The sequence below is a fragment of the Bos indicus genome, chromosome 2 (assembly GCF_029378745.1).
Source record: "Bos indicus isolate NIAB-ARS_2022 breed Sahiwal x Tharparkar chromosome 2, NIAB-ARS_B.indTharparkar_mat_pri_1.0, whole genome shotgun sequence".
Taxonomy (NCBI): Eukaryota; Metazoa; Chordata; class Mammalia; order Artiodactyla; family Bovidae; genus Bos; species Bos indicus.
Window position 1 is genome coordinate 94,952,195 of NC_091761.1, and position 24,284 is coordinate 94,976,478.

General features: G+C 39.9%; 1 protein-coding gene across 1 annotated transcript in view; it reads right to left on the reverse strand.

The window, feature by feature from the left end:
• Nucleotides 1-24,284, reverse strand: part of DYTN (dystrotelin) — a 74,427-nt gene extending 50,143 nt beyond the window's left edge. The window contains exons 1-3 of the mRNA XM_070798396.1: nucleotides 24,210-24,284; nucleotides 16,527-16,794; nucleotides 2,633-2,707 (exon numbers count right to left, since the gene is read on the reverse strand). Coding sequence (XP_070654497.1) covers nucleotides 2,633-2,707; nucleotides 16,527-16,794; nucleotides 24,210-24,284 — 418 coding nt within the window. The remainder of the gene's footprint in view (nucleotides 1-2,632; nucleotides 2,708-16,526; nucleotides 16,795-24,209) is intronic.

A 24,284-nucleotide genomic window follows, 5' to 3' on the forward strand; every position in this document is an offset into this window, starting at 1 on the left:
AGCCTGCCACACTCCTCCCTCCATGGGATTCTCCAGGCAAGAATACTGGAATGCGTTTCCTTCTCCAGATCTTTTCGACCCAGGGATTGAACCTCGGTTTCCTACATTGCAGGCAGATTCTTCACCATCTAAGCCACCATCTTGTACATAATTCAGGCATTCCTATTCTGACAGTTGATTTGATTTTGGAAAAGTGCGTTTGTTAGTGAAGGAAAGTTAGAATATTATTCCCAGTATAACCTCTAAGATGTGACTTTAAAGTAGGAAATTAAAAGGTAAAGAAGTGAAAAACTTGAAAACAGCTTTCTGAGGAAATTAGAATACTGGTGAAAACTTGGGGGAAACATTTTTTATACTCTTTATTAAGTCGATTGAGCAAATTCACCATGCATGTTTACATAACTTTTTTTCCTGGTGCATAGCCTAGCTCAAGAAGGAATATTGTATGTTAAAACACAATTGCGTTACTTTAAAAGCCCAGTGATCTTTATAAGAGAACAGTTGCTGAATTATCAGACTCTTTAGGTCTCACCCTTGCCTTAGTAATATTTATTTTTTTGATCTTGGCCCTGTCAGTATTACTATCCTGGAAGGCACTTAATAAAACCAAAGTTGCTTACAAAAAATAATGGTTTATTTCTTACATATCTTTTTTATCACATTCTCCTAAAAATGTTACAAGGCAATGAAGATAAGGGAGAATGAAATAGAATCAACCCTATGGTTTCTTGCAGATGGAGAATGACAGACAAAATGAATAAACACCCACTCGTGCCATCTGAGAGATGGGGATGTCAGTGGCACCAAGAGCTGCTGGCATTTAAAACGCTTCAGCTTGTGCAGTGATAAACCCCGTGTTTCTGTCTACTTCGTAAATCAACCTCACAGATGAGAAATCTAGCAAATATAATAAAATTTTTTATTTGTTCTCTGATACCACTTTTAAGGGGAGAGTCTAAGGAAGTGAGGGGGTAGGTTTGGGGATGTGATTTTAATAAAAACCTGGCTGCAGGTGGTGGAGGCTGCAAACTCTTTTATTATTATTCAATCGCAAAACCTATCACCTCGGCCTGGCCTGCTGTACACAGGATGCTGTGTCTTCTGCTGAGAGTTCTATACTACAGCAAAACAGATAACAGTGGTGTCCATTAATCTCACCACCAGATTTGTGTAGCAATGCTCTCTAGCTCCCCAGATCCTGCTGCCTGGAGCTCACGATATGCTTTATCTTGGTGTCTGGGACTTTTCTTTTTGTTTTCCAGTTTTTGTGTGGCTATCTTCTATAGGTAGAAATTTCCAACTTCTCCCTGTGTGTACTGTTACTATTTCCCATGAGTATTATTTATATTCACTGTTTTTGATGCCAGGTATAATAAAAGTTCAAAAAGGTACATCCTCAAATTACATTGCATCAATTATAGGCATTAATGATGGAGGCTCATATAACATTGGCTGCTAACTATCTTTACTAGGAGACATTCTCCAGGAAAACAGTATAATTGAGGGTGAATTTTTTTGAGTGTATTCTTTTTTGTGTGAATTTCTGGAATTAGTGATTGGTCTATATCCATGAATAAAAAATTTTTAGGCCAAGAATCCCTTCTTCAAAGGGATTCTTTCACATAAGTGCAGTATGAAAGATAGAGAAAAACAGAATTGTTCTGGTGTAGGAACAACTTTTGGGTTGTCTTTTGGGTTTTCTTGGCTTGCCTGTACTTCCTTTTCCTGCCTGGCTGACGCTTTCTTATCCTACTTCACACCCATGTCTACGCTGTGAAGCAATTTGGAAACCACTAGTCTATCTAACCTATTAGGCAGAAAGTAATAGATAAAAAAATTTCAACCTTTATATATACATGTGTATATATATATGTTAAAAATTTCATTTAGATCTGCTGTAATAAATGTCATAAATCATTTCACATGATTTTTAAATGCTATATAAAACTTATTAGAAATCAATAATTTAGATATGCTGAATGCCTATTGTTTTTCATAGTCAGGACCCAAGTCATTTTGTTTTGGAGAATTCTTACAGGATAAACGTATTACTATATTTTACCATATTTTGCCTAGTTATAACCATATAGGAGAAAAAACAGTGGCATTCAATCAGATAAAATTTAATGCAAAAGAGCAGTTAAGAAAATTCTCAAGAAATTTTTAAACTTTATGGCCTGAGGATTATTCATCAAAACTTACTTTTGCAGGTTCAGAAAGAGGGGGAACAGCTTCAAAATGCAAATATTAAGTGGTAGGGGGAATTTAGAAATGTTTATATTTGAATCTACAAGTTAGATTAAACTAACTTATCTTGTTATTTTATTTTGCATCAGTAATGGTATCCTGAAAAATAAACAAACAAAAAATAATAATTCCAGAAACAAAGTAGGAAAATTTTTTTTAAGAATTAAAATTCTCGTCCATAAACAATTAGCAAAGCTGCATGTGGACTGAGTACACAGGAGTATCTTACCCACTTCATCTTCTCTGTTACAAGTGGGGTACATGCACAGGTCCAACCTTCTGGATTCAGCAGTCACTCACATGGGGGAGTTTTCGGTTCTCTGTGCATTTTACTTTATGCAGTAGGGTCAGGTTATTTCAATGTTTCAAGAAAGCCTGTACTTACATTGGCACAGGGTTTGCACTGATCGTAATTTGAAGGCTGTTCTGTAAGTGGAATTCTCAATACTATTAAGAGCATCTGTAAAGAAAACATGAAATATCATAGATAAAGGACTCTCCCATTAGATAAATCTTGTAAGGAAATCTGAGCAAGCACATTATGCTGCTTAGTCACTAAGTCGTATCTGACTCTTTGTGGACTGCACCCCCTGTCCCCCAGGCTCCTGTGTTCATGGAATTTTCCCAGGCAAGAATACTGGAATGGGTTGCCATTTTCTTTTACAGGGCGTCTTTCCTACCCAGGAATTGAACTCATATCTCCTGCATTGGAAGGCAGATTCTTTACCACTGAGCCACCTGGAAAGCCAAGAGAGCCGAGATTCTTTACCACTGAGTCACCTGGAAAGCCAAGAAAGCCAAGTAGCCTTACTTTATTTTGCAGGTGAGGAAAGTCTAGTACTAGTACTAAGTCGCTTTAGTCATGTCCGACTCTTTGCGACCCTGTGGACTGTAACCCACCAGCCTCCTCTGTCCATGGGATTCTCTAGGTGAGAATACTGGAGTGGGTTGCCATGCCCTCCTCCAGGGGATTTTCCCCACCCAGAGATTGAACTCACGTCTTCTGCAGCTCCTGCATTACAGGCAGATTCTTTAGTGCTGAGCCATCAGGGAGGCCCATTGCTCTTTCCTACCTGGGAGCAAATAATAATGTACTACAGTGTCCTTGAATTCTCTGGTGGTCCAGTGGTTATGGCTCTGTGCTTTCACTGCCGATGGCCCAGGTTCGATTCCAGGTCAGGGAACTAAGATCCCATAAGTTATGAAAGAAAAGAAAGTGAAATCGCTTAGTTGTGTCTGACTCTTTGCGACCCCATGGACAGTAGTACACCAGGCTCCTCCATCCATGGAATTTTCCAGGCAAGAGTACTGGAGTGGGTTGCCATTTCCTTCTCCAATAAGTTATGAGGTGCGGTCAAAAAAAAAAAGTTTCCCAGGTGGTGCTAGCGGTAAAGAACCCTCCTGCCAATGCAAGAGAAATAAGAGACATGGATTCGATTACTGGGTCAGGAAGATCCCCTGGAAAAGGGCATGGCAACCCACTCCAGTATGCTTGCCTGGGAAATCCCAAGGACAGAGGAGCCTAGTAGGCTATAGTCCATAGGGTCAATTTAGCGACGTAAACAGCAACACTGTCCTAGCCTGCAGGTGGCACTAGAGAGCATCCTCTGAGCCCCCTACACTAAGTAAGCAGTCCGCCAACGAGGACTCCTCTATGAAGCTATCCGCTTTTTATATAAAAACAAAATGACCGTGCGAAACAAAACAATAAGACAAAAAACTATCTGTAGAATATAAATTGTTAACATATTCTACTCATATGTACACACACATTAATGCATCTATGAAAATGACTGAAAATCTATCCATCCCTTCATTTAGCAGATTTTTATCAAGTTCTTGCTATATGACCCTGGCAGGAGTCCAGGCTCTTGAAATACAGCAGTTAACGTAATAGATAAAAATTCTTGCCCCGAGGAGCTTAATTGCTAGTGGCATTCATCAAAATTGTTAACAGTGTATATCTTTGAATGCTAGAATTCTTGGTTATTTTCTTCCTACTTGTCAATATTACCTAAATTTTTGGTGAAGAGCACGTTACTTTATAATCAGAAAAGAATTATTAATATACCTTCTTTTACCATCACCAACATCACTACAATAGTGGCTAGCATTTCTGAGCACTTACCAGGCACTGAGTATGTATTCCCCCCTTTCACAGTGTAGAGAAGAGAAAGTGCTGGAACCATATCTAGGTCCATTCTTTCCTTTTTCCTTTGGGGAAACTAATTTACTTTTATCTTCAGTGTATTCATCAGATTAATAGGGATCACATTACATTCCTCCTGGGGTATTTGCATGATTTAAATAAGAAAATAGAGATAATTATCTCTCTTCCTTCTGCTAAGGACCTACAATTTAATTTGTTTCACTGATCTTTCAAGTTGGATTTTTGTTTAAGAGACATGTAACAATCTAAAAAAGGAACTTTTGATTGGTTAAGACTGAAATGATTAGTCTTCATTTCTAGAAAAAGGAAAATCTAAATGCCACTGACCGCTGAACTCATATTATCTAGACTTAAAATTCTCAAATTTACAATAAGTAAATAAATAACCTACATAAACATGAAAAAAGTTCTAGTTTAACCATTTAAACTGATTTCATGACCCCAAAATGGGTTGCAGTTCACACTTTGATGTTACAGGTGTTTGCTATTATTTTAGATGATGCTGATAGAAAGGGTGGTGGTGACCCATGAAAGCCCGTGATTACTCTTTCTCTGATTCAGCACTCCCACACTGCACAGCTGACCTCTTTCCCAGCCCGAGGCCTACTTTATCTTGTCTTATGCTCATTTCTCTCTAATGGCCAAACTTTGATGGGATCTTCTTGCCTTGAATCATCTGTGTCTTCAAAGGAATACATGATATATATTTGTTAAATGAATGTCTGAAGGAATAGTTGTAGAAAAAAAAAAAAACCACCACAAATTTAGAAAGTATCTCTCAAGTTTCTACTATGTGTGAAAGCTTGCTTATAGAGACGTCTGCAGTTAAGTCAGCATAAAATAGCTATTCATGTTGATGTATGGCAAAACCAATACAATATTGTAAAGTGAAAAAAATTAATAATAATAAAAAAATAAAAAAGAACAGATATAACAAATAGGAAACAGTAAAAAAAAATAGCTATTCATATTTATTTATTCATTAATTTGCCCCCTTTCATGCACACAAAACACCAAAGATTTGAGTGCCCATGAGGTCCCAGGTATTATGCTGGGTACTGAGGGCAAGCGGAAAATCAGGAGTTCTCAATGTCAAGGGAGAAACAAAATATGTAGGTCTATAATAGAGCTTTAACGGGATGGAAAGAGCGAACATCAACATTTTAGGAATCAATGAACTAAAATGGCCTGGAACTGGTGAATTTAAATCAGATGACCATTATATCTACTATTGTGGGCAGAAATCCCTTAGAAGAAATAGAGTAGCCATTAGTGTCAACAGAAGAGTCTGAAATGCAGTACTTGGGTGCACGCTTAAAAATGACAGAATGATCTCTGTTCATTTCCAGGGTAAACCATTTAATATCACAGTAATCCAAGTCTATGCCCCAACCAGTAATGCTGAAGAAGCTGAAGTTGAACGGTTCTATGAAGACTTATAAGACCTTCTAGAACTAACACCAAATAAAGATGTCCTTTTCATAATAGGGGACTGGAATGCAAAAATAGGAAGTCAAGAAACACCTGGAGTAACAGGCAAATTTGGCCTTGGAGTACAAAATGAAGCAGAACAAAGGCTAACAGTTTTGCCAAGAGAACGTACTGGTCATGGAAAATACCCTCTTCCAACAAAACAAGAGAAGACTCAACACATGGACATCACCAGATGGTCAATGTGGAAATCAGATTGATTATATTCTTTGCAGCCAAGATGGAGAAGCTTTATACAGTCAGCAAAAACAAGACCAGGAGCTGACTGTGGCTCAGATCATAAACTCCTTATTGCCAAATTCAGACTTGAATTGAAGAAAGTAGGGAAAACCACTAGACCATTCAGGTATGACATAAATCAAATCCCTTACAATTATACAGTGGAAGTGACAAATAGATTCTAGGGATTAGATCTGATCTGTTCAGTTCAGTCGCTCAGTTGTATCCGACTCTTTGTGACCCCATGAATTGCAGCACGCCAGGCTTCCCTGTCTATCACCAACTCCCGGAGTTTACCCAAACTCATGTCCATCGAGTTGGTGATGCCATCCAGCCATCTCATCCTCTGTCGTCCCTTTCTTCTCCTGCCCTCAATCCTTCCCAGCATCACGGTCTTTTCCAATGAGTCAACTCTTCCCATGAGGTGCCAAAGTATTGGAGTTTCAGCTTCAGCATCAGTCCTTCTGATGAACACTCAGGACTGATCTCCTTTAGAATGGACTGGATGGATCTCCTTGCAGTCCAAGGGACTCTCAAGAGTCTTCTCCAACACCACAGTTCAAAAGCATCAATTCTTTGATGCTCATCTGTCTTCACAGTTCAACTCTCATTCCATACATGACTACTGGAAAAACCATAGCCTTGACTAGACGGACCTTTGTTGGTAAAGTAACGTCTCTGCTTTTGAATATGCTATCTAGGTTGGTCATAACTTTCCTTCCAAGGAGTAAGTGTCTTTTAATTTCATGGCTGCAATCACCATCTGCAGTGATTTTGGAGCCCCCAAAAATAAAGTCAGCCACTGTTTCCACTGTTTCCCCATCTATTTGCCATGAAGTGATGGGACCAGATGCCATGATCTTTGTTTTCTGAATGTTGAGCTTTAAGCCAACTTTTTCACTCTCCTCTTTCACTTTCATCAAGAGGCTTTTTAGTGCCTCTTCACTTTCTGCCATAAGGGTGGTGTCATCTGCATTTCTGAGATTATTGATATTTTTCCCGGCAATCTTGATTCCAGCTTGCGCTTCTTCCAGTCCAGCGTTTCTCATGATGTACTCTGCATAGAAGTTAAATAAGGAGGGTGACAATACACAGCCTTGACGTACTCCTTTTCCTATTTGGAACCAGTCTGTTGTTCCATGTCCAGTTCTAACTGTTGCTTCCTGACCTGATAGAGTGCCTAAAGAACTATGGACAGAGGTTCATGACATTGTACAGGAGGCAGTGATCAAGACTATCGCCAAGAAGAAGAAATGCAAAAAAGGCAAAATGGTTGTCTGAGGAGGCCTTACAAATAGCTGAGAAAAGAAGAGAAGCTAAAGGCAAAGAAGAAAAAGAAAGATATACCCATTTGAATGCAGAGTTCCAAATAATAGCAAGGAGAGATAAGAAAGCCTTCCTCAGTGATCAATGCAAAGAAATAGAGGAAAACAATAGAATGGGAAAGACTAGAGATCTCATCAAGAAAATTAGAGATACCAAGGGAACATTTCTTACAAAGATGGGCTCAATAAAGCACAGAAATGGTATGGACCTAACAGAAGCAGAAGACATTAAAGAGGTGGCAAAAATACACAGAGGAACTATACAAAAAATATCTTCATGACACAGATAACCACGATGATGTGATCACTCACCTAGAGCCAGACATCCTGGAATGCAAAGTCAAGTGGACCTTAGGAAGCATCACTATGAACAAAGCTAGTGGAGGTGATGGAATTCCAGTTGAGCTATTTCAAATCCTAAAAGATGATGCTGTTAAAGTGCTTCATTCAATATGCCAGCAAATTTGGAAAACTCAGCAGTGGCCACAGGACTGGAAAAGATCAGTTTTCATCCCAATTCCAAAGAAAGGCAATGACAAAGAAAGTTCAATTTACCACACAATTGCACTCATCTCACAAGCTTGTAAAGTACTGCTCAAAATTCTCCAAGCCAGGCTTCAACAGTATGTGAACTGTGAACTTCTAGATGTTCAAGATGATTTAGTAAAGGCAGAGGAACCAGAGATCAAATTGCCAACATCCATTCGATCATAGAAAAAGCAAGAGAGTTCCAGAAAAACATCTACTTCTACTTTATTGATTATGCCAAAGCCTTTGACTGTGTGGATCACAAAAAACTGGAAAATTCCTCAAGAGATGGGAATACCAGCCCACCTGACTTGCTTCCTGAGAAATCTGTATGCAGGTCAAGAAGCAACAGTTAGAACTGGACATGGAACAACAGACTGGTTCCAAATTGGGAAAGGAGTACGTCAAGGCTGTATATTGTCACCCTGTTTATTTAACTTATATGCTGAGTACATCATGCAAAATGCTGGGCTGGATGAAGCCCAAGCTAGTATCAAGATGGCTGGAGAAATATCAATAACCTCAGAAATGCAGATGACACCACCCTTATGGCAGAAAGTGAAGAAGAACTAAAGAGCCTCTTGATGAAAGTGAAAGAGGAGAGTTAAAAAGTTGACTTAAAACCCAACATTCAGAAAACTAAGATCATGGCATCCAGTCCCATCACTTCATGGCAAATAGATGGGGAAACGGTGGAAACAGTGACAAACTTTATTTTTTTGATCTGCAGATGGTGACTGCAGCCATGAAATTAAAAGATGCTTGCTTCTTGGAAGAAAAGCTATGATCACCTAGACAGCATATTAAAAAGCAGAGACATTACTTTGCCAACAAAGGTCCATCTAGTCAAAGCTATGGTTTTTCCAGTAGTCATGTATGCATGTGAAAGTTGGACTATAAAGAAAGCTGAGTACCAAAGAATTGATGCTTTTGAACTATGGTGTTGAAGACTCTTGAGAGTCCCTTGGACTGCAAGGAGATCCAACCAGTCCATCAAAAAGGAAATCAGTCCTGAATATTCATTGGAAAGACTGATGCTGAAGCTGAAACTCCAATATTTTGACCACCTAATGCAAAGAACTGATTCATTTGAATAGACCCTGATGCTGGGAAAGATTGAAGGCAGTAGGAGAAGGGGACGACAGAGGATGAGATGGTTGGATGGCATCAGTGACTCAGTGGACATGAGTTTCAGCAAGCTCTGGGAGTTGATGGATAGGGAAGCCTGGCATGCTGCAGTCCATGGGGTTGCAAAGAATCGGACACAACTGAACTGAACTGAACTGATAATAGGCTAAACACATAGGAATGCAGACAGATAATTTCTCAGGGGAGATGAAGTGAGAGCTGACTCTTGAAGGAGAAATAGGGAATTTTCAGGGCATTAAGCTGGGTGAAGGGTTTGGGGGAATGGTGTTTCCCAGGTCTAGGAAGAGCTGGTGCAAAGGCACAGGGGTATAAGGACCAAGGAGATCAGGATGGCTGGAACAGAGAGCTGGGGGAGTGAGGGCATGGGGTAGGTTGGTATGAGTTCATTAAAGAGCTTGCAGTTTTCTTGCAAGCATGGGAATTTATTGATGTTGTTATTTAGTCATTAAGTCGTGTGTCCCTGTGGACTGTAGGCTGCTCAGGTTCCTCTGTCCATGGAATTTCCCAGGCAAGAATACTGGAATGGATTGCCATTTCCTTTCCAGGGGATCTTCCTTACCCAGGGATGGAACCTGCATCTCCTGCATTAGCAGGTAGATTCTTTACCACTGAGCCACCAGGGAAGTCCTTGTGGGGATTGATACAAACTTTATAAATCTCACTCCAGCAGTTGTGAAGAATGGATTACTGGTGAAACTAGAAATAAGAATTTATTTCAATGACTCAGGTCCAGATGATAGGATTGATCGTGATTCAGCCACAAGGAAAATTTAATGAATTTCAAAAGTAGCAGAAATATTACAGAACTAGAGAAATGACACATTCTCTGGCCCACAATGCAATAAAACTAGAAATAATCAATGAAAAGATTTTTTTAATTGTCATTGTGAAACATATTTTAAACATTTTCTAAATGTCATGAGGTCAATTTAGAAATCAAAGTTGAAATTAAGCACTATCTAGGGGCTAAAAAGATGAAAAAAGAATGACTAAATATCAATATTATAAGTACCTAACCTGCAAAACCAGAATAGTAATAGAATTGGGGGAGGGTGGGGAGGTGGTGGGAAATAGGAACTGGCTTTTTGGTAAGAAAAGTAAATTAAGCAAACAATTGACAAGAATAGAGAAGGAAAACATATAAAACATTAGAAATGAGAAAATCTTTATATTTACAGTTACAGAGAATATTTTAAAATGGAAAAATGCTCTGTATAATTTTATACCAACAAATTTGAAAACATATATGAATAGAAAATAGACATCATCAAAATATACTAAAAATAGCTGAAAGATTAGTTACTACAGAAGATTTTTAAGGAGAAACAGTCTTCAAAAATAAACAACCATAAGAAGAGAGGGTTTTGCAGGCAAATTCCTTTAAACTTTCAAGGGATAGAGGAATTACTTTTAATCAACTCTTCTGGAAACTGGAAACACTCAGAAAACTCCCCAGTTTATTTTAGGACACTGGCATAATTGAAATACTAATATCTGATAAAGATTTATTGAAAAAATTACACTGTTATAACTGAGAGAAAGTAGTTAAATTCTGAGTTGAACTTTGAAGGAAATTCGTGTAACTGGCTAAGGAAAATTGTCTAATATGGAATTGTTCCAGTATCAACTCAAAAGTCTAATGTCTCATCTAAATATCCCCTAAATCAGATATATTAAAAAATAAACATATATAAGATGAAAGCAAAGATAAAACATATTATCAAACATTTTCAAGAACATATTAAAATTATGTTCCAGTATATAGAAAGATTTATTTTAGGAATTTAAAATTTGTTCAACAGTTGGTTTATATATTAAAAGAAGGAAAAAAAACTATTGAATCAGTGAATTCTCAGAATATATTGGTTAAATTCATCAGCCACTCTGATTTTTAAAAACTGATCTTGGTACATGATACATGGTACATGATCTCAGAAGAGACGGAAACATACTTAAAATGTCAGAAATAAAAGGCAAATTTTAATAAATGTGATAGAAGATACCCCAGTTCAACTAGGAAAAAAATCAGCCCCACCCCACCAAGTCACCACTATGATCCAGCACTAGTCTGAAGCAGAGAAACGAACCACAGGGCATCAGGGCCAACTCTGTCCCCTCCAAACTATGCCAGACAGGGCAGAATCTCTTGGCTAGATCTTGAAGGATAGCCCTCCAGAATGTCAGTATCAGTCCATTGGAGCTGGTACGTAATAATATAATAGGAATTTATTTGCTGTCCTTGTTTTGGAATTCTAATCTACAGAAACATAAAAATAAGAGCTATAAATTTCAGGAAGGAAGAGATTTATGGATGATCTCTATTTAGATAATTCATGATGATCATCTGCAAGTTGGCTGGATTTAGGACGACTGCTTGAGAATCAATAACTTCCTTTTATATCAGTGGTTTTCAAATATATCTTGCCTCAGATTGCTGATCTTACCCAGAGTCTGGAGGGCATCTGGGAATTGCATTCTAATCTCAGTTGATGCTTGTGCTTTCAGTCCTGGAACTATACTTTGAGGAACATTATTTTAAACTAACAATAATTAGAACAGGTAATTTTAACATCCAAAAAAAGTCTAAAGTACATGAAACAATGTACAAGACCTTATAAAGTTTTATTGAAAGGCATTAAAGATAATATGAATACATGGAGACATCTATTTCCTCCATTCCTGGATATTCCTAGATAGGAATGTTCAATATCATAAAAATGTGAATTCTACCCCAAATGAATCTATAGACTTAAGCTAAAGTAGTGGTTGGTGGTTTAGTCCCTGTGTTGTGTTCAACTCTTATGACCTCAAGGGCTGTGGCCCCCCAGGCTCCTCAGTCCATGGGATTTCCCAGACAAGAATACTGGAGTGGGTTGCTATATCCTTCTCCAGGGGATTCTCCCAACTGGGGGATGGAACCCAGATCTCCTCATTGAGGGCAGTCTCTTACATTGCAGGTAGATTCTTTACTGACTGAGTCACAAGGGAAGCCCAAAATTTAAGGCAGTTCCAACCCCTATTCCAACTATTATTTGGAACTTGACAAAACAATATAAAATTAATCTGTAAGAATAAATGCAGTGTGTGTTTATTTCAGGAAAAGATAGGGTAAAGGAATAGGAAAGAATCAGAAATTGACCTATGTATACAAAGAGTTTTAGCATATGATAAAGATGATATTTTAACTCAATGAGAATCAACAACTTCCCTTTATATTGGTGGTTTATATCAGTGGTTTACACCAATGAGGAAATGAGTTTATTTAGTAAATAATGTTGGGACCACTGGATGCATAACTCTTTGGAAAAACATGATATAGGTACCTTAGTTCAGATCATAAACAAAAATAACCCCAGAACGTACTACAGAGTTAAACATGAATTTTTAAAGCTCTAAGACTATTAAAGGAAGAAATTTTTGGCGAGCTTGAGGTTGAAAGACTTTTTAAGGCATGATTATAAGCCTAAATCCATGGTAATATGTCTATAATTTAGTATGGTCCTATTTTGTAAATAATAAAAAATAGAAAAGAAGAACCCAATAAACACAATAGGGAAGGCTATCTATCAAACTTTATTTATCTGGGGACAGGAGTACATTATGAGAGGGGTTTAATGTTTTACTTTCTGTAACATGATAGGGATCTGAATGGAGCTAGGGAGAGAAAATTGCAGGGAAATATGAGGCATAATTTGCTAGTGAAATTGACAGGGATTGGTGGCTGATTGGTTGTGGGAGGGAGATCAAGTGTAGGAAATAATGAGGGAGGAAAAAGTTTGCACATAGAGGTGGAAGGGGGGTTCATTTTTAACCTCTGGGTTTGAGGTTTCTGTAAGACATCTGAATGGAGATGTCCAGTAGGCAGCTGGAACCCCCTCTCAGACACTTGGGAATCCAGAAATGTGAAACCTGGACTTGGCCCTCGAGGCCTGAGCTAGGAATGCAGGGCATGGTCCTTGGACTGCAGAGCCTGGAACTAGTGTGATCTGAATAATCAGGTATACATGTCGGTCAAGGTGTCTTTCTGAAAAGTCTTGGAGGTCAAGCAGAGGCCAGGTGAAAGATAAGAGGTCAGAATCAGAGAATGCTGGACTAGAGCCAGAAGGTTCCACACGGTGGGGAAAATAAGAAGCTTAAAGAGATTTCCTAGCATCATGAATAGCCATGAGAACCTTTTAGAGTATTGCTGTCCAATAGGAGAAATACAATATGTGTCAAATATGTCAGCTTAAATTTTTAGCAGCTACATTTTAAGATGAAACAGGTGAGATTAATTTTAATGTATTTCATTTAATCTAATCTTTGCTCAGTGGGTAAAGAATCTGCCTGCAATGCAGGAGATGCAGGAGACACAGTTTTGATCCCTGGGTCAGAAATATCCCCTGGAGAAGGGAATGGCAACTTGCTTCAGTATTCTTGCCTGGAAAACACCATGGACAGAGGAGCCTGGTGGGCTACTGTCCAAAGGGTTGTAAAGAGTCAGACACGACTATCTATCTTGGGTTAGATAGATCTACCAAGTTATTATTTAACATGTAACCAACATGCTGATGCTGAAACTCCAGTACTTTGGCCACTTGATGCGAAGAACTGGCTCATTGGAAAAGACCCTGATGCTGGGAAAGATTGAAGGCAGGAGGAGAAGGGGACGACAGAGGATGAGATGGTTGGCTGACATCACTGACTCGATGGACATGAGTTTGAGCAAGCTCTGGAAGTTGGTGATGGACAGGGAAGCCTGGAGTACTGCAGTGCATGGGGTCTCAAAGAGTCAGACATGACTGAGTGACTGACTGAACTGATGTAACCAACATAAAAATTATTAAGATATTTTCTATTGTTACTGTCTTTTTTATACTTGTAGCACATCTCATTTTGGACTAACCATATTTCAAGAGATTGATAGCTACACATGGCTCAGATTAGGAGAATACTGGCTGGGAGAGGAGAGCAGTTCAGGGTGCTGAACAGGTGTCAATTTTTGATTCTGTGTCTGGAGGTCAGGGTTGCTATTTGGGATGGGATAGAATTTAGGAGTCAGCAGTGCTGGCTTTGGGCAAAAGCATGTTCAACTATTAGGTTATCTAAGAAGAATGCTTTAAGTGAAGATAAAATTAGGCTAAGTAACAGTATGCCTGAGAAACATAATCACTTAAGTAACAGGAGGAAGAGAAACCCAAGAGGAAGGACTAGAAGGGAAAGCCAAAGAAACCAGCAGATAGCGATGGTACAAAGGTCAAGGAAGGTGCGTTTCAGAAAGTAGAGACATGTCAATGCTTCAGTACCTGGAAGCCACAAGGAGATCAACCATGGGCTAAAAAGTAACCTCTGTGTATGATTAACCTGACTATTGAAGGCTGCCTAAGAACAGTTTTATGGGAATGTGGGGGCCAAAATCAACTGCACAGGGTTGTAAAAAGACAACTCTTTCAAGAGCCTTACTCTGAAGAGAGCCCAAATCTTGTTTTCAGAGGCAGGAGAGATTCCAGAATATGTGACTGGGTCAGAACAGGGAGTCAGGAGAGAGGGTGAAGTTGAGGGTCCAAGAAGCGGGATCCAGGTGGTATTTCATACAGCAAAGTCTGTGTATAGACTAATCATATAAGGGCACATACCTTAGCCATTCAGCATCCATTCATCTTTCTTCTGGTGAACAATCTCCCCCTAATCTTAGCCCATGAAATTCTAGTTGTGTTCATTCCAACGCTCCTGTTTCCAAGGGGAGCATGTGGCCTGGCCAATCTGATCAGTGACTGCATCATTGCCCTCTGCAGACATGGGCACATAACCAAAATCAGGCAAGGAATACACCAATGAAACTTGGATCAAGGACTCTTTGTTTGAATTACTTTTTTCCTCTTGAACTTGGAATCAGAGGTTGAAGTGGTAGTTACTCTCTCGTCTGGGTATATAGCTTGAGCGTGCAAACAGCACACAAAGAAGAGTAGAGATGAACTGGGAGACAGAGAAAAGTCACACCCTAGTGACTTTTTCTAGGACCACAGCAAGCTAGTCCTCCCTTGGGTCATTAATATAAAAGGTAATAAGGCCTCTTTGAGCTATTTTCTCCCACAAGCAATTGAAATATAGCTAACTGATACAATCCCTGAGGTAGAGGCAATGGTTGGGAGAAGATACGTAGGTGAAGGAATTAGCTCTGGGGAGAAGCTCATTCCTTGAGAGGAAGAAAAATATGGAGATGATGACGGCTAGGGAGAAGAGGGCACTCTAAGGGCTTCTGTTTTCTTTTTGAAATGAGGAACAAATTCACTCAGAGTTAGGAGGAGATAGTGAGCAGAAAACTTGAGGAATGATGAAGATTTGAAATTGTTACAGCAGCCATTGAGAGAGGTGACCAGTCACACACTTTGGAAAGAACTGCCAAGCAACATGGCATCTCTAATATTTCCTGTGATGACAAATTTCAATTAAATAGACTTTACACCCTAATGCTTACTTGGAGGCAAGATTTCACATGCAAACAAGCTTTGAGTCCAGGACTGACTTGTATTGATTATGCTGAAGGGAAGATGCCTTGAGGAAAATAAAGCTATTTTCAAATTTATCATCAGCTGATTACCATAAAACTCAGGCAATTGGGAGTAAATGGTCTGTGTGCTAGAGAAGTGTTTGTGACTAGAAACACAGTAGGCCCTAAACAAAACAAAACAAGGAATTATTGGGGGGAAGGAGGGAGACTTCATTGATTCAAAAACAGGTAGCAGGATAAATTATGGTGATTTTAATTCGTTCCTTGTTCTCACAGCAGTGGAATAATTAAGAGAATGAAAAGGCAATGTTGCCATGTCCATTTCTGTGTGTGTTCCAAGGCTTAAGTTCTCTTAACTCCTTACCATCTTTTAAGGGGCCAGTGCTTAGGGGGCCACCCCAAATTCAACCCACTCAGGCCTTAGTATGAAAGGCCCATCCAAGAATCAATGCCATCCATGCACAGGAGAGAATCAAAACTACTACATCCATGCACAGGAGTAGAATAAACACTACTACAATTACATGGACTAAAATCAGGGGGATGTTGTTCTTCCACAACAAAATAGGTGCACTGCTTCACCAGAAGAAACTTGACTAGATGCAGGATGGTCAGAAGAGTCAGGTGCCTCTGAGAGGGACTTTTCTGTGGTAAATATCACCTGACTGGATCCCCCACAGCCAGAATCTCAACCTCTTCCTTTGTCCTGGCCCCTCAGCCCTAACCCATATACATCCAGACATTCTAGAATCTCCCTTGCCTTTGAAAACCAATCTTGATGTTAGTGTTGTTCTAGCTATGACTCTCTTTTTCCCTGGGGTGGAAGAGATGCTAATACCTGGACAGGCAAGTGGGAGATGCCTAACTGGGGTTAAAATCTGTGGGCTGATTCCAGGGCTGCTCTTACTATTAGTAGCAGTTTTCTGGGTGGAGGGAATGACTGTATGGTGTAACCAGGGAGACCAGCCACTAGGCTTGGCAAGGATTTCTGCGTCCAGTCTTGACATGGAGTCCCATGTCTTCAAGCGGACCCCAGAGCCAAAGGCAAAGAGCAGGGTGAGTGGCAACCACGACGCCACTTCAGACCAGATGTTTTGAACACTTGAGACCAGATTTTCAGGATTAAAATCTGAGCTATTTCTGTTATGAGATGGCTGCTTCCCAAACAACTCAGTCTAAATTTCACACCAAGCGATAATGACTTGATTTTGGTTCACAAAGTACTGTTTCGGGACTTCCCTGCTGGCCCCGTGGTTAAGGCTCCGTGATTCCAATGCAGGGGGCACAGGTTCAGTCCTTGATCAGGTAACTAAGGTCCCACATGCTATGGGGTGAGGCCAAAAAGTAAAAAACAAACAAGCAGCTGTTTCTTGCCCTTGAGTGTTGTGGCTTGAAGTCCTAACCTGTTACATTGAGTGCTGGGCACTATTCTAAGCCACTCAAGGGTGTTATGGCACTGAACCAGGGCAGACCCACCCTTGAGGCCTTGGAGCACACCTCTGGCCTGTTTCTAAACATACACTGATTCAAAGATCAATATACAATCATGAGTCCCGCCCCAGGGAATGAAGTCGGTTTTCCTGTATTGCAGGCAAATTCTTTACTATCTAAGCCACCAGGGAAGCCCCAAAGACACCTACCTCTGGGGAATGTGGGCTGTGCCGAAAACTGTCATTAAACAAGATAGCTTATTTTAAAAGCCTCCATATTTTTAAAATTCTTTTTTGAACAGGTATAACCATATCAGAGACCTACAGTTTAACCCTTTTGTTGTTTACTATTTCCTGATGTTTTAAAAAGGCTTAGCTTTCAGTTACACGACTGAGAGACTTCCCTTTCACTTTTCACTTTCATGCATTGGAGAAGGATATGGCAACCCACTCCAGTGTTCTTGCCTGGAGAATCCTGGGGACAGGGGAGCCTGGTGGGCTTCTGTCTGGGGTCGCACAGAGTCGGACACGACTGAAGCGACTTAGCGGCAGCAGCAGCTTTCAGTTAAGAGTCCAGTGTTAGAGAAAGGAAGAAATCACACCTCTCTGCTCCATGTCTGGAGAAGGAAAACACATGGAGAGTGGCCACCATAGTGTGGAAACGACTTATAAAAATGTAATGTACAACATTGGTTTTCCTTTTGGAGAGTGGCCAAATTTTGTGCCCTGATTCCTCTCAGATGCACCAAATGAACACAGAATCAGCAGACTAGGATGTCTGCAGGTTCCCAGATGCTGCTTGTGGTGGAAGAGTGATTCTATGGCTACTCTACCATCTGGCCCATCACACTCCTGTCAAATTATGTTTTGCAGTGTCATCTGATGAAGCTATGCAGCATAACATGGCAAGCTGTGATAGAGTACATGGGGAAAATGAATGAGCATCCCAGGTGATTCACCAGCAGTCCTGCTTCCTCAAGGCTTTTTCTTCTTCTTTTTTTTTTTTTTCTCTTGCTGGTAGGAGAAAACTCAAGAAAAGAAGAGAAATTGCTGGATGTATCAGACCCAAAGCTATAAGCAAAATAATGTGCAATGTTCAAAGAAATAATAACATAAGCTACATATGGTCTTGTTCATGGAAGCAATTTAACTGGGAAACAAGTTTTGCTTTAAACGACTCATATTTTTACTTAGCCGAATAAATATGTGTCATTTTCTACAGATACTAAGAATGGAATAAAAATTCCTTTTGGCAGTCCCTCATGTAGTTGGATGATCCAGAAAGAGACATTTTAGGCCGGTTGTCCTCCAAGTGTGGTCCTAGGTGGGCAGCATCAGCATGGCCTGGGAACTAGTTAGAAATGCACGTTCTCAGTCCCCACTCTGGATCTACTGAGTCACAAACCCTGAAGGTGGAGCCCAGTATTTGAAAAAACCCTCCAGTGATTCTGGTGCAGACATACTAGATGTAAGAAAACCCCCTCAGGGAGAGAAAAGTGGGCTTTGAATACATTATCTACTGCTTTGTGTGAAGCTTAACTAGTATGAAGGCCCAATTTTAGAAATCCAAAGATAATTGGAAATATTCAGAATGCTGTTTTAGATAAATAACTTAGGAGAGTGTAGAATTTTATATAAAACAAGCCAAGTTAATCTAGATTTTAGCCAGAGGAATAAGGCTGCTACTAGATCCTGGAATAAAACTATCACATGCCGATCGTGGGTCTACCCTGGCATTCAGAGATGCTGGAAGAAGAGGGAATCAGTTTTCCCCTGTCCATATATCAAATGTCAAATATTCATATAGTAACAGCTGTGAGCTTTTTTCGGAGAAGGCAATGGCACCCCACTCCAGTACTCTTGCCTGGAAAATCCCATGGATGGAGGAGCCTGGTAGGCTGCAGTCCATGGGGTCGCTAAGAGTCGGACATGACTGAGTGACTTCCCTTTCACTTTTCACTCTCATGCATTGGAGAAGGAAATGGCACCCCACTCCAGTGTTCTTGCCTGGAGAATCCCAGGGACAGGGGAGCCTGGTGGGCTGCCGTCTATGGGGTTGCACACAGTCGGACACGACTGAAGTGACTTAGCAGCAGCAGCTAAGTCACCTCAGTCATGTCCCACTGTGTGCAACCCCATAGACGGCAGCCCACCAGGCTCCCCCATCCCCAATTGGGGATGTGGACCATTTTTAAAGTCTTTATTGAGTTTGTTAACAATATTGCTTCTGTTTTATGTTTTGTTTCTTTGGCCATGAGGCATATAGTATCTTAGCTCCCCAACCAGGGATTGAACCCACACCCCCTGCTTTGGAAGGTGAAGTGTTAACCACTGGACGACCAGGGAAGTCTCTTTCCCAATTTTGGCCTCACGTAGTACTGTAAACTTACCCCTGAAACTAAAATACCTACAATGATGTCATTTTAATTATAAAAAATGAAGACATATATAAATGAGATAAGCTATTTTGTATATTTGAATAGCAATTTAAAATGAAATTACATTGAGATCAAGTCTTTGTTAAATTATTTTTGGTGCTTTGGGGACCACAGACCAAATAATCAACATATTATGAATTTCTGTTTAGAAAAAGGAAAAAATCTTCTCTATCCCCAACAGTTTTTTTATCAGCCAGGCATTTGCCAAATGTCAATCCTTTGCAACTTGGAAGTCTGTGTTGTTTGCAAACTGTGCTCAGAAACTTAACAATAATACTTACCTTGTTTATCTGGGTCCATTTTAGGAATTTCCTGGCATGACAGTTGGGAAGAAGGTCCTTGTAACTGGAAACAAACCAATATTTTAAGCAGGAGGTTTTGAAGTGATCAAGTGGGATAGGAAGCAAACAGACAATTAAGCAAAGTCCTTTTACCTGTGGCACAATGACTACAAGGTGTTCAGAGACCCGAAATCTCCTGGAGGATAAAAAATAGGAAAGCAGGGAGAGGCTTTTTATATGGGTCCCATCTCTAGGGATTTAGAGCTGTATCTCAGAACCTGGAAACAGATCCTTAAACTAATATGGTGAATACTTAGAACTTTTTTTAAAACTGAGATATAATTGACATACAACATTATATTAATCCAAGGTATATGACATAATGATTTGATATATGTATATATTATGAAATGATCACCACAATAGGTTTAACATCATCATACTCAGTTATACATTTTTTTTTATTGTGATGAGACCTTTTAAGATCTACTCTCTCAGCAACTTTCAAAACAATACAATATTGTTAGCTATAGTCATCATGCTGTAGGCGAATACTTAAAACTTTTGAGACATTATAATTTTAAGAGTGGACTAGAAGCTCACTTCAAAAAAGCAGAAATCTACTCGAATTTTGAAGGACAAAATTTGAAGCTCTCAATGCTTGAATTTCTAATAGCACCATATTAAATAAGTCTATACATTAAATATGTGAAAAATATTATCTACTTGAACATATTATTGCATATATGTGTGCATTTATGTGCGTGTGTGTATATGGAGCATGTTTGCTTTCAACAAAAAGAGTAAGGTATTTTATAATAAAACCTTAAGCAGTTCTAAGAGTAAGGCATTTCTAAATATGAGCAGTTGAAAAATGTTTTAAAAAGTTATATGATAATTAGGCTTATAAAGGACTTCTCTTCTTCTTCTTCTAATGAGTGTATTAATTAAGGTACAAATTATTGGGCAGATAAGCAATACTTTACAGAGAGATACCAAAACAAAATTGATTTACATTATTTCTTTAAAAATATGATAGCAACAGTTATAATACCAGACTTGCCCCAAACCAGGAAAGTTCCAAATATAGTCAAGTAAGATTTGTTTTGAAAAGCTGTAGCAAGGGCCATCAGGCTAGAACTCTTTTGGTGTTTTCCTGAGCCCATTCTGAAGTCCTCAGGTAGGTGCAGAAGGGTCCAGCCTGCATCTTATCAACAATGCTCCTGGAAATCCAGTGTATCTGCCTCCATGCCAGGTCCTTACCTTCCTCAGTGTCCTTGGGGAATCAGTTTAGTCAAACATTCTGCAGTGGTTACTCAGCAGGTTCGGGAGAAGGACAAGTTGAGTACTAACAGATGGCCAGACGTGGCATTCCTATGGAGAGTCAATGTCCGGTTCTGACTGCCCAGCAATGACACAAGAAACTGACGTTGAGGCTGCCCTGTTTTAAGGGCTCACAGAAGTGCATTCATTAGTAATAAAGATGATGAATAATTTAAGGCCACTCCTACATCTCTGTTTCAAAGGGCTATTTCGTATTGATTGCGTGTGTGTGGGAGAGACAAGTAAAACTTCTTCTGTGTGCTGTCCAGAGCAGGGGTTACCATAGAGATTAGGAGACAGTAAGAATGGCCCCACATCCTGGGTAATAGCCACCTTACTAACCATCCCAGGTAATAAGAGTGACCTAGGAATAGAATCTAATTCATTTGATTATTAGTTCTTTTAGGAATACCGAGATAGAGCTATAGATTTTTTAAGGCACCAAATATGACTTTAAAAGGATAATAATAATTTATGAATGCACATTTCCTCTTAAGTTTTAAGTATAATCTGAAAACACACTTTTTAAATTCAAATTAAAAACATACCTGTTGTAATCCTAATAAGGTTTTGTTTTTAAAAATGATGTCATATGAACCCAAATATATTAGAACTTTACCATTAACGTCACCAGGTGGCTGGAGACCTGTCTTTCAGAAGGGCTGGAATGCAAAGCATGGGTACATTACTCCAAGAGCAGTGCCCAGAGAGCCAGAACATCAGGGGGTCCTCGCTCCCAACTGTCACCGAGTCCAACCTCGCTCTGCTCTGAGAGATGAAGTGTTGAGGCAAGGAATATGACTTTATTCGTATTCTCAGCATGAATCTCTCAAAACAACATCTTATAGGGGTCTGGATACCATTTATATAGAATGGAGATGGGGGGAGGTGAGGAAACAAAGTAAAAAGGCTATTAATCTTGCAAGTATCTCCTAGAATGACAAGCCTCTAGGAGGGGATGCGGTAATTTCTTCCTTCCTGTAGCCATCCTTAGGTGGATGTAGTCCTGAACAAAGGCACTTTGAATTAATTTTCAGGCAAAGGGGTAGGCTTCCCTGGGGCAGGAGATTATGTATAAACGGTACCCTTTTAGTGGACAAAAGCAACAGGACGCAAAGGCTAAAGTAACAGATCCAAGATAGAGTCAGCATTGGCTCTTCCCTGTAACACAATTGATGCTCCTAAAACAATTATTATAACGAAGGAGGAAACAGAACAGGCTCTATCTTGAAAGCAGAACTCCATCTTGGGCCAGACTGTGGACTTTGAGCTATATGCCCAGTATCTATGGAAACAACATATCTACTGGAAAACCAGGCCCCCAGAAGGAAGAGCCCCAGGGCTCTCCATCACCTAAAGAATACCCTAATGATCTGTGTAACCGAATAGAATCATACATTCTATTATGCTTATTGGGGTATGACCACAGGCCTATTGATAATTGTCCCCTGTTAACTACCTAGGCTTAAGGCATATGAATCACGGGTTAACTTTGATTGCCAGGGAATTTGGGGAGGTGGGTTTGGGCGTGTACACTTAGGTTATATAAGGTTTTCACAAAAACTGGTTGAGGTCCTTGGCTAAGAGGAGACTCTGCCTTGGGCCCACCGGTTTATGCATTCCACTATCTGCATTGTCCTTTTGAGTGAGTTTGTTTCCTGGAACGCGTGGCTACAACACATGGACTGTAGCCGGTTAGGTTCCTCTGTCCATGGGATTCTCCAGGCAACATTACTGGAGTGGGATGCCTTGCCCTCCTCCAGGGAATCTTTTCAATCCAGGGATTGAACCTGCATCTCTAACATCTCCTGCACTGGCAGGCAGGTTCTTTCTTGGTATTGCCATCTGGGAAGCCCAGTATGGCCATAGTGCCTGTAAATCACAATTTTGTAATTCACAATGTCTTTACCTTCTGAAACAGAGTAGCTCCACCCTGAGGAAGCAGGTGAGAAGAGGGGTCAATCTGCCTGTACCAACACAACTTGCCCTGATTTGGACAGACTCCATACTAATCAGGTGACTGTTCCTTATTGTGATGGAAACAATTTTTTGAAGCAGCCAGTATTCTGTTTGATATCTGATAGCTCTTTATACATACATCTGAAGACTCTAACTCCCAAGAGACAAGAAGATCCTTGACACATCACACCCTAAAATGTGTAGGTAGTCCCTTACATAAATTACAGGATAATTTTATATACATATTTACATACATGATGAACTCTTTTAATAAATAAAGTTACCAAAGTTGACTCAAGAAAAAATAGAGAAAAGAGAACCTTTGGGCATTGTTGGTGGAAATATAAATCTGTACTGCCATTATAGAAAACAGTATGTTTAAAAATAGAACTACCTTGTTACCCAGCAATCCTACTTCTGGTATATATCCAAAGGAAATGCAATCACTATCGCAAAGAGACATCTGAACTTCCATGTAAATTGTAGCATTATTCCCAGCAGGCAAGATACAGAAACAACATAAATGTTCCACCATGGATGAATAGATAAAGAAGATGGGATGTGTATATATACAACAGAATATTACTTAGCCTTAAAAAAGAAGGAAATCCTGCTATTTGCAAAAATATGAATGAACCTGGAGGATATTATGTGAATTTGAAATGACAGACACAGAAAGACAAATGTCACATGATCTCACCTGTGGAATTTAAAAAGAAAAGAAAAAAGTCAACCTCATTGTAACAGAAAGTAGAGTGGTGGTTACAGAGGCTGGGGGCTGACGGTAGGGTTGGGAGGACATGTGCAGGGAAAGGGAGATATTGATCTAAGGGTACAAACTCTTTCTTCAGGCTTCTCTGGGGTCTTCCATGCTGTGCTTAGTCACTCAGTCACGTCTGACTCTGTGACTCCATGAACTGCAGCCCACCAGGCTCCTCTGTCCATGGGGATTCTCCAGGCAAGAATATTGGAGTGGGTTACCATGCCCTCCTCTAGGGGATCTTCCCAACCAAGGGATTGACCCCAAGTCTCCCACATTGCAGGCAGATTCTTTACTGACTGAGCCATGATGGAGTGGGTAGCCTGTCCCTTCTCCAGTGGAGATCTTCCCGAGCCAGGAATTGAACTGGGTCTCCTGCATTGCAGATGGATTCCTTACCAGTGGAGCTATGAGGGAAACCCTGAGGTCTTCCAGGAACACCCGATCTGAAGTGGCTTCAACCCATAACTCCAT